Here is a 17,580-nt window from a genome sequence, read left to right on the forward strand (position 1 = left end):
GAAATTAAAAGGTCTTTGAAAACAAGCAAGCATGTTCCTGAAGTACATGATCATGTACTTCAGATACATGAGGGGATGTACCCGTGGAGTCCATTATGTTGTAATACATGAACTTCTGAAATATGTCACATGAATAGTACACAACCAATGACATTTCACCATGATATAGCAATGACATTGGTAGTATGGTTACATTACCTCCTCCTATGAGGGTTTGCAAGAAAATACTCTGAACCTTTTGTTATTGATTTTTTCCTTTTTTTGTTGCTGCTTGCAAGTGAATGATTAGTGTTCACATGGAGTTACCCACAGATTGAGTGGCAATCTCTTTTTCTGCACCTATTAACACTGGTCTTGTTCATTATGCACATCAAGTGAATGAAAACAAAGCACTATCAATAATGTGTTAGTTGTCAATATCCTTGCATCCAGATTCTTTGACTATTACATATGCATCGGTGTTGTACTCATCAGGTCGATAGTCATGACTTTGTACAAAAGCTACCTGGAGTGCAAGTTGAATATGTTGACATCATATATCAGATTTTCTGTAAAAAAATTGTTATCACAATTTGGGCAATTCACAATGCAGTGTGCCACCAATAGTTTGCAACATGGAGTTAATTTTCCCCAGTGCATTGTGGGAGATGGTCGACAAATTTGCAGTGCGGAACATTTGAATGTGTTAGTTTTTCCGGTCAGTAATTTCATAAGCGTATGATTCAAGTATATGTTTGCCCTTTTCTTTTGTTTTTTATCAATATGCAGAACGCTATGCCCCAATCTATAACAAATTAGATCAGTTTGTCTACTGACACTCGTTAAAATGGGCCAAGGCTTGCCGACCGTAAATTGAAAAATGAGCTCCCCATGGCAAACTCTTAGTGGTGCACTTCATTGTAAATTACCTGAATCGGAAAATTTCCATTGACTAATTAGTTTCAACGTCTTGAACTTGTAGCTCCAATCGTGTTGTCTCTTGTACAATTCTTTACCTCCAAAACAAGCACATAATTTGTTTAACAACTCCAGAAAGCTGTTGAAGGCAATTGCTATGACGGCCTGTGACCTGTGTGCAGTATGTAAACCATTTGAAATTCAGCGGCAGGTGGCCAATGAGTGCTTCGAGGAATTTTATAGCCAGGTAGAGATGATGCAGTGCCATTCTCAATGTCTTTGCCAAGTAATATTGGACTGTGACTGAGTAACTAACTCACATTTCAGATTGACCAAACATATTCTGCTTTATAGACATGTATATCAATTGTAATACCCTTGTAGTAATAGATAACGATTGTAGTCACACTGACTCCATGCAGAGACTGTAGATGTTGTTGTGTCAACAACTCAAGGGAAACATCACATGCAGAGTTTGAAACCCTCAGCATCTTTACCCGTGTGACACTCAAGTCATTCAATTGGACGGATTTACAATACAGTACCCCACCAATAAGCCATTTGTTACTACATATATGTTACTGCAGGAACTGTACACTGTACATCCTACTGTATGTACTAACATGTAGGATGTGCGGTTGAAAAGTGGCCTAAGGCAAACTGTTGATGGCATGGTATTGTGAATCGTTCCTATTCATCTAATGTTTGGTATTTTCATGAAGGATGGTCATGCATGGAGTCAATTAACATTGAAAGTTTTATAGGTCCAACTAACAGATCACTCTAAATATCAAAATTGTTGTTCACTTTGAAATTATACTATTCCTTATGCATATTCATTACAGTTTTAATTCCTCAAAATGATATGCAGCCTTCGAACCACATAAAGAATTTTCATGACATCAAAATAACTACATCTTCATTATATCAAATTCAGTAGCAGCCCAGGATGCGTGTATGCATTTACAAATATAGTGCCTAGGTAGTGGCTAAATGCAACTCACAATGTGCCATTATACAAATATAGCATGGTTTGAGGGTGGACAGTCGATATTCGCTCCCCGAGGTATTGGAAGTCGACAAACTCGCTGAGGGAACTAGTTTGTCAACTTCCAATACCGGGTGGAGCTAATATCGACTGTACGTCCACCCGAAAAACCATGTTATGTTTGTTTTACTATACCTCATACATATTCGTTTGCCGAATTGTCCCGTTGCAGTATGCACTTTGCGGGCATAAAATCTTTGGAGAAACTTGTCCAGCTCACCAGGAGAATATTATTGCTCAACCTCAAAAACGTTCAGTTCGTTTGCAATACAGTAACTAAAGTTGTAAATACAGTTGTTTGTGGACTTCTTTTTAGTACAGGAGGCATCTTTATTGTCCACAACATTCTCCAGTTCGGCATCATTGAGCTCGAGAAAACGCTAATTAACTTTAACGTGTGCAACCATCTTTTCATGTGTACCTAGGGCGATGTTCGCGCATGCGTACTACACCCGTGCAACAGTTCCACGCTTGCCTCATAAAGCGCATGCCTAGTAGACTATCGCACGGGTAACCCGTGCAACAGTCTACTACGCATGCATATTTACCTTGTGCGTGAATACTCGAGCGCCCTTGGTAAACAGCAATAATAGCATCTGGCACGTGATGGTTAATGGGCCAGTGAGAATTTGGCTTTCGATCATGAATATGTATGAGGTATAGTAACAAAATATGAGGTACTAGCTAGCTACCTACACGTAGCTGCTTTGTGGGTGCACACGGCATAGGTGGGATCAAAGATGGGAGACAGTGCACAAAACAATATATTCAATACTCACTGAAAAGTGGCAACTGCCAACTTTCTTACTCAAATAAAGCTGTTACACTGTAGTCTTTATGTGATGTCACTGTTTTTACTTGTAAATATAGTAATCAACATCAGCATTAAAACTATACACCTAATTTACCCTTGACAAGACTAAGACTGAAATCAATGCAATTGAGACACATATGTGGGTCATTCTATAAATGAAGGGCCCAGAGTGTGACATTTTCCCGTCCCTGTCACCTCTGAACTTTGTAATTTGCCATTCAAGTATCATTAAAAAAATGACTTCAAGTATTTGTTGGATAGGTACGCTTCATATAATCACTGTCTAACTTAGAAACCATGAAGGAGTGCATCCATACATGTGAGATGTAACAGGGACAGGACAAAATGTGGACCCTAAATGTATAGAATAACCTAGGTACATGTACATCTCCTGAATTCTTCTGTTGTAACTAGTACCAGTCATACATTCCCTGTCATAACTAGATACTGTCCTCAGTGCTACCACAATTCAATTATATGACAATGCCATCATCAATGGCCTGTGACTGCATGTTCTGCAAACCTTCTCATACATTCAGAAAATTAAAACAATCAGACTCAAAACAATTTGCAGACTGTTCAGTTTACCAAAAGGAATATGGAAAGTGACTGATTTTGCAGCAAGCATATAAAGCATGGAACTGAATATGGGCCTTGTGCTTCAAAATGCTTGCAGTATGCATTTTGCTGATAGTTGAATCATAGGGCAATTTCCACTGGGCAGATGCAATCCTTTTACAATAACATTGGAGAACAATGTTTCATGTATGTTACATTTTGTACACAATTTCTTGTGACTATGTTTGCCGATTCCTGTGTGACTTCACTTTTGGACTGACATGTTACTGACTGTATACCATCAAGGCTTTTTCATGGTTAGATAACTGCCTAGCCCTTATGAGTAGTTCTTGCATACAGTCAGTTGGTAAAAACAAGTTCACTTCACATTTTGTCCTTCACTTTGGATAGTGCGTCCCGTGTCCCATGCTACACAGCATCCGGTATTGTGGCATATGGGACACAGACGCTTTACATTATTCTGTGTTCCACTCACGTTTATGGGATAACTAATAATAACTTTTCAGAAAAACTTTCTTTTCATAACTGTAATATTGACACATCAACAGCATTGAAAATCCATAATTTGAATCTTTGCATGCAGTAATAACACTTCTTTAACATAATTTCAAAGTTCAACCTTAGTTTGTTGCAATTTTGCAATAAACAAGGAAGATTAAGATTTGCTTTTTTGTAGTGCAAAAGCTAATGACTACCATCGGACATGTTTGTAGTTTATATCAAAGATGGGCATTATATCAAAGATAGGCATTCTTTTTTATTGTTGGAATAATGATATTTTAATTACCATGAAACATTGATGTAAATTATATTTTACCTATCGCTGGATTACAGATTATTATGAAAATTCAGCAGTGGCTTTATCGATATGATAAAGATTCCTTCAACAATATCAAGTTAATTTTTACATAAGCCAAGATCATTTGCACAAGGAAGTATTCCATCATGAAATTGGTGCAAGTACTGGATGGAAATGTAGATACATATGGAATTGCATCATTTAGTTGGAACCCTTTTTTTCAAGGACTCTAGTTTAGTCAGAAAAAATTTGATGATAAATTAACTTAAGACAAGGTGCTAAAAGGACATTTTGGCAATAAAACAACTCATTTATTTAATTTGTGAACAAGTCTTAATATTTCTTGTTTGGACTAAAAAGCAACATTTACAATGCTCTAGATTCTTATGATTTGTTTATCCTGAAATAGTCTTGTATCAAGAACAGATTTGTGCTGAGATTTTGTTCACATTTGTTTCTGTCATAAGGGTGATGAAGAAAAAGCACAGGGCAGGAATCCGATTCCCATGATGGACCGTTCCAAGTCACATGAACTGCCAACCAATCAGGTAAGATGTGACTGCCTCCTTCATGATGAGCATTGGTAACACACAACTGGCATCCAGATTAACTGGAAGCGGACAAAATCAAAATGATGGATTATACTATAATATGATCCGAAGTGACCAGCATTTAAACCAGAAATGGAACTACTCTTTCTTTGAAAAGTTACATTCTTGGTTTAATTCTACTTATAGGTCTTTTCACACTACAAAAAATCTCCGTGTTGTACACGGGTCCGACACGTTTAAAATGGACTAACCTTTTCACACTACAACATTTGAACACAGCACTGACCCGTGTAGAGCGCTCGACCCATGTCGTAACTTACCCTACTCGGGAGGTGGGTTGAGAATTCTCGATCAGTGTCGAGAAGTCCAACACGTGTTGAAAGCCGTAGTGTGAACACTTCTGAGTTACGTTCGACCCGTGTACAACCGCATATCGACTCATCGGACGCGGACTGGCCAGAGTACGAGAGTGCATGCATGCAGCATCACACTGTAGTTGTTACTTTTTAGCATGCAACGAGCATACAAATAACCTTTGACCTGCTGCCCTGTCGCGCCACCACCGGTGTGATATGAAATCGGACTCGTATGCAAATCTGACTCCTTTTCTGTTTTATTGGTTAAACCCTTTCACTTGACCAGTCCCTCTCCAAATTATCTATGCATGATCATGCGCAATACCTTAATAAGTCCGTATTTCATAACACCTAAATTCACGCTACACCTGCCGACCACGCTTGCTTTTTCGTAAGCACTAGAAAGTAGAAGCGGCCGACCATGCTTGGTTTTTCGTGCGTAACTTCTTCGCATATACTTTCGATGGTGCTAGAAGTTCAAGTCACAGAATATTTTATTCTCCAATGTAAAATGGGCCCGAAATCAAAAAAAAAAGACTGACATGAAATGCGGGTCCGTTGTTGGGCTGACCGTCCATGGAGCTTCAAAACACATGTAGGGCGGATGGCCTTGTGTGTAGTGTGAAACGATCACACGATACACGGGTCAAAACATTACACGTGTAGCAAAAACGCTGGGTTTGCGATGAGTAGTGTGAAAACGTAGCGAAATTGAACCGTGTTGAAATTTGGAGAAGTCGACATGGGTTGGAACCGTGTAGATTTCGACACAGGTCGAACGTTCATAGTGTGAAAAGGCCTTATGACTGAAAAGTTTACAAGGTTGAGCTTTGGTTCATAAATGTTCGAATCATTATCATTATAAAAAATAACTGAGTATGAAGGCAGTATTCATTAGTTATCTTACATTCAGTCCATTTGTTTTGGAGGTTATATCCAAATATTGTAATTATTATTATTCTTGAAGAAATACATTCCCAGCATGCAGGCTTTAATCAGTGACTTACAGTGAGATGTGCCTTGATGTAATAAGTGCAGTTTTATGGAAGTTTACATTTGTAGTTATTTGTGTATCTCATTAGAACTCCTGAAGCAAGCAGTTTACCTTAATGACTTGACTAACAGCACTTTTTGTAAACCTTTGATTGGCAGGTGTCATTTATTGTGGGTATCTGCCTGCCCTGCTATGATCTCCTTGGCCAGCTTGTTCCCAGTGCTAAGCCGATGTATGATGGAGCAGCGTAAGTCATTTGCGTTCTGGCTTTCAGAGTCAAGTTTGATACGGAGTGATTTGAGGGTCAGAACTGGTTTCAAGATATGATTTATTAATGTTGAGTGACGAGTGGTGAGGAATCCTATTGAGGTTTGCCTTAAAAATGTATTCCTGTGAATTTTTGAGAATCTATTTTTGTGATAACTTGCATAAGGGACAGTTGGACAAAAATATTGTGTGAAAAGCACAAAATGATTCCTAAATAGGTAATCGTTAACTCTTTCACATACACATTCAAATTATAGGTTGACCAGTCACTGCAGTCAGAAAAGCTTCTGAACAGTAGAAATCATGTGATAACTTGGGAAATATTGTGTTTCCAGTCTTCAGTTTTGAGTTGAGTTTTAGTTATAATTGTCAAAAAAACACAAAGGGAATTGACTGGGTGAATTATAAAAAAATTTGAAAAATTCAACAAAGAAATTGACTGAGCGGGCTTTGAACCTGCGACCTCTGGATTGCCGTTCCGGTGCTCTGCCAAATGAGCTATCCAGCCCTATGTTGGCGGTTCCCCAGTATGCACTGCAGTGCACATACGGGTTTATGTCTTCTGACTAGCACCCCTTGAACAACGATATTGACAAATTGGGGAACCACCAACATAGGGCTGGTTAGCTCAGTTGGTTGAGCACCAGCACGGTAATCCGGAGGTTGCAGGTTCAAACCCCACACCAGTCAATTTTTGTTGTTCAACTTTTCAAAAATTTATTATAATTGGATAGATTAAGTTTTTCATTTTCACCTGTTCTACACAAAATGCATGACAAATTAGTATTGCGGAAGTCATGGGGTTTGACACAGGTACAGATTTCAGTTATGGTGTTAACACAAGTAATGACTTGGCAATGTTTTCTTCTTTTTCTAGGAGGAATTTACAGAACTGGTCAGCCATCGTTGCCAAGCAGAAAGCTGAAGAGGAAGAAAACCTGAAGCAGGAAGAGCTTGCAAAGCAGGAGGACCAACGTGAAGATGGAGATAACGCACAAGAAGGTCCATCTGCCTCAACAACAGAGAACAAAGATACAAGCAAGACCGCAGCTACAGCTAAGAGTCAAACAGCAAATACAGAGCAGTCTAAACAAGCTGACAAAAGCAAAGACAATCAAGGTAGGAGACGCACAGCAAGTGATGCAAATCAGAGATCTACAGGACATGGTGGGAAGGAGGTAGCAATCACAGCAACAAAGACAAATCCTGACACACATGAACAGACTAAGGTGCCAAATCAAGAGTCTAATACAACAGGCATTCAATCAAGCAATGATTCCAAGACATCTATCAATGGTGATCATCAGGTTGAGCAATAACATGTATCACTGACTTTAACCAACCCAACTCCATCCAAATCCAATCCCCCCCCCCCCCCCCCCCATTTTGGTGTATTTTGAGGGACTTGGTCCAGGAGGCCTGGCGTGACTAAATTTTGATGGAGTATGATGGACTTGGGCCTAATGGCCTGAAGCAGCGTGCTAGGGGTATTCGATTGATTTTGCCTAGCTTCCTGTACTGATATTGTGATAAAAGCCATGTGTAGCAAGTCCATGAATGTCAACCAGTGCGTCAGTGGTGGATTCCATTATGTCATGTACAGTTTTGCATTGGAAGCACAGTGATTGATGGATTTTGATGGACTTGGTCCAGTTCCTAGTAAAAGACGGTGTAGGGGGTTAGTGGTAATCCAGGGGTTTTTGAAAGATTCTTGTGTTTTTTTTATTAAGGGAGGGTACAATCATGCAGATCATTCTGTGTACCTCCTTAAAATCAGATAAGAATGTACAGGAATACACGTTGCTGAAGCTGTTTATAAGAACTGTCAGTGGTTAGAACGACTGATTGTTTTTTAAGTATTCAACATATTTACTATGGAGGACATCTTAACTAGAGTACTTAGCATTTGTCACATTTTTTTAAAAGAAGATGTTAGTTAGAATGAGGCACTTCAGTTCTTCCCAAAAATGGTTAGATTTAACAAAAGTACTGGTAAAAATAAGGTATTATTTATTTAGATACACTTTTTACTATTGTCATAAATTGTTCTAACTTGTGAGAAAGTATCCATATCTCAATACATGAAGATGGCTAATAACAGGTGTAGGTATACTTTCCATTGCATTATTGTTGAGGAACTACGGTAAAATCAACCATTTGGGATTGCTGAACTTTCATACCACACTACTTATCAATCATGTAGTGGAGGTGAGAACGTAGGAAGTGACCATCAAGTGCTCATCAGAATTGGTCTCCAGATCTGATGAAGACTCTCCACCGGTAGTCTTCATCCTCGTCGTTGTTCTCCTCATCATTGGCAGCGTAAGGGAAGAAGTCAGTATAACGGCCTCCTCGTCACCAGGGCCGGGACTGGGCCATGTCATGTTTGATGACTGGTCTGGCTTATACTCGACCCTCCAGCTCCCCTCTCAAAGAACACTGCAATCTCCCACATACTCTCTTTGTATCATACAGCCCTTCATCATGCTTCATTATCAAGCTGTTGATATTAGGCCAAAAAAAGTCTCCAGTTTCTGGCATGGAGCTTGCCCCAAAAGTGGTACGGCGACACGGGGTTTTTTTTCCCCTCCTTTTTTTTCTTCACATGTTGGCTGATGTTGCAGATGACACTTCGATCCCCACTTAAAACTCTCAAAAATATCCTTCAGAGTGGACTTGAAGTGACCTCAGTAAGGCCATAAGGCTTGAGAATTCTGCACCCACTTACGATCTCAACCGACACGACCATTCTTCGGGAAATTTGGATAGTCAAGACAAAAATCAGAGAAACGGTAGTAACGTTATAACTTAGACCATACAACGAAATCGACATCATGCATGAGCTGCCAGGCTGGTCATTAGTCTGCTCCCTTACATATTGCGCCAATTAAAAATCGTTCGCTCCCTCAGTCTGGCTTCCAGACGCACAATTACAAAATTACAACACCGCCTGCAAATGGTGCCTGACTAAATTTAGTGCACAATATATGGGATCCCAGAGAGGCCACATAAAGCTTATACTCGGTCGTAACCCCATCTAAAATCACGTTAAAATTGTGCAGCAGCAGGATTCCAATCAAACCAGTGAGTTTGGTGGTTTTGAGACATCATCTTATACTGATAAAAAAACTTTCTAATTTTGCCGATGTGCACGGTTACGGCGACGCGCTCGCAGACCAGAAACTGGAGCCTTTTTTTTTTGGCCTTAACCAACTCTCTTTTCTTCAAATTCTCCTACAAAATCTGCTCTTCTCGAAATTTAAGCCTTCTAATTGCTGGGCATGTACCATCGATGGTAGGTATGAACAGCAATAGTCTTGCAGCCCTTTTATAGTTTGAGCTGCCTTTTGCTATATTTTAAGTTAAACCGTTTGACATTATGTTATATTATGCAAATAGGAAACTTAAAATAACAATATGGAATAAACACATCAGTAATGCTGCATCCAAAGCTATTAACTCTCTAATATCTTCCTGTGGCAAAATCTCAGGAATTCGCAACTCACACTTCAAGCAACTGATGACTTATAAGTCTCTTGTAAGTCCACTAATGGAAACTAGCCTGAGTTCTGTTGTCTGGGACCCTTACACAAAAAAATCTCATCAGTTAAGAAAAAAAAATTATTAATTAAAAATTAGCAATTTTTTTTGGCACAGGGAATGTAACTAAAAGGATCTTAATGCAAAGAAGCCTAACATTTTTGAAGGAGAGAAATATCAGAGTGTGGCACAAAGAGCAATGACATTAAACTATTTGTTGATGTCCATTTAGTGAGTTTTTAACATGCTTTTTAAGTTAGCAATGAATGTGATAGCAACAATAATATAAGCTATTCAAACACACATTTATTTCCTCTTCATGACAGAAATGAAAAATAATATAAGTATTGAACAAGATATAAAGGCCACTAGAGGTGCCAAACCTTGAAAGCACAGCTTGTATTAGGCACGTCATTACACAAAAACGGACGAGTTAAGCTAAGACTTGTTTTAGTAGTAGTCTTGATTGACATTATTTTATTCAAAAACAGTTTCTCAATTATTTTGAAAATCTTACTGAAAACTCTTGGAATTTATCCTGTTTTCAAAGTGAGCATTAACTAAAAGATTCACTTGTCATAGGCCACCATGATTGTTCATTTACTTGATTAATCGATCAGTGTACCAATTACTGAATGAATATTTCAATTAAATTACTCCAAAAACACTTTGTAAAATTGAAGGCTTGTCAGAGGGTGCAAAAGAATGTGCAAAACATTCTAAACACCCCCCCCAAAAAAAAAAACTACCATACATGTATCTCAGAGACAAGATATGCATTTGAAATCATTTTTTCATCACTTATGTTTAAAGATCAATATTTTAATACTATTAAATTGAATTTCTGAAATATGCCCAACAAGTAGGTGAAAATTGCTGTGAAAAGTGGGTTTCCTTCTTTTTGCACCACCCTGTATGTAAAAGATATCGACCAGTTGCCTTACAGGTTACCTACATTATGCAGATAACATGAGTGAGATACAAGATATTGTGACAATAATCATTGGCTAGGGGGAAGTATACTGTACAGGGAATCAAAAAAATGTCGGAGGAGGTTGAGGGTATTGATCTTTGCCATTGCAAAGTGCTTTGACACATCATAATCAGTAAAATATTGATATTATAAAGGTGTGTTAAGGCACAGAGATACAGGACAATTGACCTATTCGCATTTGCAAGTTAGCCACGCCCTTAGACAACCCTATGGAATTGTGTACGTTAAGTTTTGTTTGTCTCAGTAATTGGACAATATTTCACAAGCTGCGTTGATGCGATTCTACAGCGGATAATTAAACCAGGAGATATCATTATTTTACTACCTGTAATACAGTAATAGTGCAATAATTTAAGTATTATCTAATAAATACCATATATGTATATTGCTACATAGTATTACATGTCATATCAGCCAATTATTAGTGGACATTTTTACATGTTCAATGTAAATGTGAATGTTCATAACAGTTAAATGTACACATCTATTTTAGTAGCTCACTAAGTTATTAAAATGAGGGTTAATTCCTCAAAAAATGTATATATATGTATAATACATTTAAATATATATGTGATGTGTAATAAACCAGCATTCTAATAGTTTTCATTTCAAATTTGGCCAGAGAAACATTTAAAAATGCATGTAAACACAAATTCAAATATTTTCATGGATATTTATATGCATGTATGTACCTTTTGCATTTTCCAAAAATTAAGATTTTAACATACAGTTATCTATAGGCTTATTTTTGTAAATGAATAAATTAAGAATGTTGATTTGCCTAACGGCATGTGAATTAGTGTCCAGCTGGCCGAGGATATGTCAAGTGACAAAAGTCTCTTGAATATTTCATTGTTTCTATAAGACTATTCAGAAAAGTGCAATTGATTGGAGCAAAGTATTCACTTGCATCTCAGGAATTCAGTCTGAAATGCAAATCTGATCTGGTCATGCATGCAACTCGAGCCATGTCTTAAAGGCAATACACAACAATTGCTTTTGCTGTAATTTTCAGAAATGGTTGGATTTGGGGGGTTAGAATTTTAGAGCGAATATTATTACCTGACTTGTTTGAAGTTATGTGTTCGTAGATGCTGAAACAAAACAAAAATACACTCACGTTCCTGTAGACTGGTTCCCTGACCCCACTGAAGAAGAAATGGAGCAATTTATAGACGTCAGGGAATTGTAAGGTCAGGGAACCAGTCTAGCTGGCTTGTACCCATTCGAAGGTGTGATCGCAAACAAAATGTGGACTAACTAAATATGGTAAATTGGGGGAAGTATTTGAAAAAATCAAGTTTTTTTTTCCTTGGACATTGATACAAAAATACCACTTTCCTTGGCAATGTCGGCACACCAGGTGCCATGATTTTAAAGGATGCTTAAGACTGTCATTCACTAACAGTCAAGTAAGGTATTTCATAATAATTTTGTAGTTTTTTTATCAAGTAAATAAACGATACCTTTTGGGAATTGAGTTACAGGTTTCTTATGTTTGCAAATGTTGTATATTCCCTTTAAATTCACTTCTGATTAAACTAACTCTCTTTTTATTTTACCTTTTTAAAGGTGTCCTGCTTTTTTTCATGGAGAATATCCTTTTATTTCATGGAAAAGTTTTGCCATTACTAAATTATAAACCTTTTATCAAGGAGTGCAAGCTTCAAGTACCGGTCTATTAAGTAATTACTTTTTTCCTTTTACTTTTCCAATTTCAAGGATTTTTTTTCATAAGTGATTTACTGAAAAGCTCACCAATTTTTTCAAACTCTCAAATGGCCAGCACTTATCTTTTTAAAATGGAAGCAAACATGTATACTTTGTAATAATCTTAACAGGTCATTGATTTTAGATTGTGTGGTGCCAAATTAGAATATTATGTGATGCTAGTTTAAGCTTCTGCTTCTACTCCATGCAATAGAACTTAGCAGGGGACTAAATTATTATGAATCAAATCTAAAGTTTTTAAAATCTGTAGTCCTTGTAGTACAGGCAATATAAGGTTTGACCTCAAACAAATTGCAACAGAATTTTTTTCACCACAGTGCATTTCTATAAGGTCCCTAAAATGACATACTAAAAGTCTTAAAAAATCGAGGTGGTGGAAATATGCCTAATTTGCATAAATCCAAAATGGCCGCATATGTTAGGACTTTCGCATTGATTTGGTCATATTTCTCATACTAGGTGGATTTTAGAGGTACTTTAAACAACAGTTTTAGTCCTTTTACATTGATTTACTCATTATTTAAGTCCTAGGTAAATTCCAAGATCCCTATGTTTCTGAAATTTTTCAAATGCCGTATAATTTGCATAAATGCCGTATATCAATTTGCCTAATTAAAGTTAAAATAATGGATGCCATGTGTGGAAATGTACCAATTGAGTGTTCCCTGATAATCCAAGTCAAATTTGACACCACAGTTCATTGCTATAAGGTCCCTAAAAAAGTTGTTAAAAATCCAAATGGTGGAAATATGCCTAATTTGCATAAATTCAAAAGGCCGCTAATTACATGATTTTCATATGATTTGGCGCGGCCATAATAGTATATAGGCCGTTATGTACTTTTGCTTTTTTTTTGTTTAAGAAGTAATTTTTACCATATTTGGAAAGAGTTTACCTCCCTAAGCCGGAAATGCATTGAAGACATTTTTTCCCAGCTACCGTGTGGCGGCCATCTTGGATTTCAAAATGGCCGCCATTTCGAGCCTAATTTGTATCATAACTTCGGACTTGATTGTCACATGAAGTTTATTTTGATGGCAAACCCCATGTTTTTGATACCAAGGAACCTGAGTACATTATTGTTTATGGTGTACTCCAAATGGATGGCAGCCATCTTGGATATTTCAAATATATGGCCGCCATTTTCGGCTTATTTGCATAATAAATTTGGACTCGAATGGCGTACGAAGTCAATTTCGGTGGCAAACCCCATACATTTGATACCAAGTAATCTTAATGACCCATTGCTGATGATCTATCCCAGATGGATGGCAGCCATCTTGGATTTTTTTTCAAAATAGCCGCCATCTTGGATCTTATTTATAATAACATTGCACCTGAATGTCCAATGAAGTCCATGTATTTGAATGAATTCAAGTAAATCACTGTGGACGGGGTACTTACAGTTGATGGCAGCCATCTTTGATATTTCATAATTGCCGCCATTCTGAACTATTTGCATAATAAATTTGGACTTCAATGTCGTATGAAGTCACTATTGGTGTCGGCAAAGCCCATAAATTTGATACCAAGGAATCCAATTAGCACATTTAGGCATCCCAAATGGATGGCAGCCATATTGGATATTCAAAAATAGCGGCCATCTTTGATTTCATTTAAATAATAAGGTGGCACCTGAATGTCGTATGAAGTCCATTTTGGTGGCAAACTGCATATGTTCTTGATACCAAGGAATCCAAGTTAATCATTGTTGATGGGGTACTCCACTGGGAGTATACCCCATCAACAATGATTTTCGTGGGTTCATTGGTATCAAAAACGTGGGGTTTGCCACCAAACTGAACTTCATATGACAATCAGGTCCGAAGTTATATACAAATTAGGCCCAAAATGGCGGCCATTTTGAATTCCAAGATGACCGCCACATGGTAGATAGAAAAAAAAATGTTACCAACGGATTTCCAGCTTAGGAAGGTAAAGTCTATCCAAATAATTATGAGAAAAATTCCTTCTTTAGCAAAGAAAAATGCAGTGGCCAAAAATATGACATAATATGCTATCTAGTAATAACTCTCGTCCTAAGTTGCTTTTCGGGGTACTTTAAACAACATTTTGTCATTTGACATTGGGGTCATTCAGTGTCAAATCACCCCCCAAAATTTTAAATTTGAAACCCCAACCTCTTCAAATTGGATCATATTTAGTTTCTGGGGTAATTTCGGCTGAAAAGCCGAAATTTTAAGTTTTAGCACCATCGGACAAACAGTTTTCGCGCTACCGCCCAGGCAATTTTGGTCAAAATGGACATTGTTGCCATTTTTAAATGACCATATTTCTATAATCTGTGAGCCAAATGTGTTAATCTTAATTTCTTTTGAAAGGTTACATCATGAGAAATCCAAATGTACCATTGTTTTTTTCATGTCGGGGTTATTTTAAGTAAAATGACATTTTGACCTTGAATTTGACCTTGAATTTGACCTAGTGGATCACCCGACATTGAGACAAACGCGGATGAAAATTAAACCCCAAGATGTTCGCTGCAAAATATCAAAAAATTGGGAAAGATATTTTTTGTTCGGTTTTTGGCTCATCTCAAAATTGGCATACGCGTTGCAAAATTTGATATCCCTATGCAGTGTACTAGTGGATTTAAAGGAGGCATTGTTTTGTCTCTGAAATTTGTTAAAATTATTCCTCCTATTTCTGAGTTAATTCATCAATCACTATTTTTTTTACGGCCGTAAAGTGTTATGTAACTTCGGAGGTGGGTGCTAGGTGAATTATGCAAATCGTAATTCCTTTTCCCTTTGTTGCATACCAATTCCGCCCACGTATTTTCGGATTGAGGTTTGCGGTTTTTTGGTTTATTTCTTTCTCGTATATATAATATGATTTTTGTGATTTGTAACTCCTGTGTTGAATCCTCTGTTCTCTTGAGTTATTCCTTGATTTTTGGTCCGAGTGGAGCGGCACAAGGATTCGCTCTGCGACACAGGGATATCACATTTTCCAACATTAATACCAACTTTGACAAGAGCTAGAAACGTTAACAAAAAAATTATACCCCATAGGAAACATAGGATCTCATAAGGTACCTCGGACTGGAATGATGATGAAATCAATGTCAAAGGACAAATTGTTGTTCAAAGTACTCCAAAAAGCAATGCAGGACAAGAGTTATGGCCCAATCAAAAATCATGTAATTAGTGGCCATTTTGAATTTATGCAAATTAGGCATATTTCCACCACTTGGATTTCTTTCCTTTTTTAAGGAACCTTATAGCAATGCACCATGGTGTGAAATTAATTTATGTACATGACTGGACTTGGATTATCAGGGAAAATTTTATTGTGACATGTCCACACATGACAGCCATAATTTTAACTTTAATCTATGCAAATTAATAAATGGCATTTATGCAAATTATTATCGGCATATCGCAAATTTGGGAAACATAGGGATATTGAAACTTACCAAGGTCTAGAATAATGAGTAAATTCGCCTGATGATCGCCACGCAGTGTGCGTGTGCGTGAAACCAATGGTAGCAGAATAGACTGAACCTATATGTTATATATAGATTCATATATGTATCATATTGCAGATAGTATATATATATATTACAGCATAAAAAAATGAATATAAATCATCTACAGATCTTTTCTGAAGTCAATGGGCATCTCAATAATAAATTAAGATCAACTCTCTGTGTTTAGTATTAAATATATTGTTGCAGCATCACTAAATATTCCATTATAAAGTAGCAAAAAAAGTGGTACTGGGTGTGGTTAAGAAACACATTAGAAAACTACTTTCCACCACTCGGATTTCTTAAGACTTTTAATATGTTATAGAGGAGATTTTTCTGAGTAATAACCTTTTTAAATGGTTTCTGTTGCAATTTGTTTGAGGTTACCCCTTAATTTTTCACATAATGCCTGTACTATTGAACAAGTATTATTACTTACATTTATCATGCATGTTGTAGTTGAATTGATCATGCATGCTGTAAATAATATAAGAAGTTGAAGTAAAGTATAAAAGTGTAAACAATGCCTCTGTATGTTTATTGCGTGTCATAGTGGTGTTTTGTTTTCAATAATTGGTCTAAAATACTTCATGTATATATGCCATGAAACTTTTGAAAATGTAAGCAGGCAAACCATATTCCTTCAAGCACAGCCAACAAACATTTATTTAAAGTATTGTTTTTAGTCCAGGGCCAACACTGAAGCTACTGCAACAAATTTAATCCTGGTACAGCGGATTTGGTGACACCACGGCATTCGCCCATTCTTGTTACGTATTTAACTCTGGGCAGTGGCGTAGCACGGTCATTTTTATTGGGGGGTAATTTTTTTTTTTAAAGGCACTTGCACATATCCGTGTTGAAATGTAGACACGTTTTGTCCCCGGACACTTGGTCTCCGTAAAATCAAATAGGGTTTGGGGGGGGGGGGGGGTGGTACCATCTGTCGATGGGGGCGCTGTTCAAAACCGACGATTATGCACACTAACTGACAATACTGGTGTTTCTAACAAAAAACGCACCCGCATTGGCCGATGGCACCAAAAAAGCCACCACATACTTTTAAAAAGGGCACTTGTTCAGAAAAAAAAGGCACTTGTTAAAAAAAATGGCACTCTTTACACGCCTATGCACACCTTAACTTGGATCATTAAAGGGAAGAAGTGTCACTTATTTCGTGACCGGATCTTGTACCCATGTGGTCAGCTCGGAATCAGTTTGATGATGATAAAATTCAACGGATTGAGGACAGGCCAGTGCCACGTTCTGCTGAGCAGTTGAGATCTTCAAAGGCTAGCAAGCTATATAGTCCTTCATTTGCAGCCATCCGAAAAAGTAACTGGCGTATTATTGTTGAAAAACATACTTGGTTGAAAGATAGTAAGTGGACTAAACTCCCTGTGAAATTAATCTTTGTGGCAAGCTATCATTTTGAGGTAATCAACGAAAGAAGGCCTTTCCAACGGTGCGTCTTAAGACGCACCGTAGGAAAATTTAAATTCGCACGACGCACAGGC

At 37.4% G+C, this 17,580-nt stretch overlaps 1 protein-coding gene across 8 annotated transcripts in view; it reads left to right on the top strand.

Annotated features, from left to right (window-relative positions):
- The window catches only part of LOC119728670 (probable 3',5'-cyclic phosphodiesterase pde-5), a 65,358-nt gene extending 56,471 nt beyond the window's left edge, over positions 1 to 8,887 (top strand). For 3 of the 8 annotated variants that reach the window (XM_038200982.1, XM_038200985.1, XM_038200983.1), the window contains 3 exons: positions 4,605 to 4,685; positions 6,197 to 6,285; positions 7,183 to 7,698. In XM_038200982.1, coding sequence (XP_038056910.1) covers positions 4,605 to 4,685; positions 6,197 to 6,285; positions 7,183 to 7,624 — 612 coding nt within the window. In that variant the 3' untranslated portion in view covers positions 7,625 to 7,698. Of the gene's footprint in view, positions 1 to 1,032; positions 1,150 to 4,604; positions 4,686 to 6,196; positions 6,286 to 7,182; positions 7,699 to 8,508 lie in introns of those variants that run through there. The other 5 variants (XM_038200986.1, XM_038200984.1, XR_005271115.1 and 2 more) reach the window with 5 other exon arrangements.
- Positions 8,888 to 17,580: the final 8,693 nt, after the last annotated feature.

The sequence above is a fragment of the Patiria miniata genome, unplaced genomic scaffold, assembly GCF_015706575.1.
Source record: "Patiria miniata isolate m_02_andy unplaced genomic scaffold, ASM1570657v1 HiC_scaffold_20, whole genome shotgun sequence".
Classification (NCBI taxonomy): Eukaryota; Metazoa; Echinodermata; class Asteroidea; order Valvatida; family Asterinidae; genus Patiria; species Patiria miniata.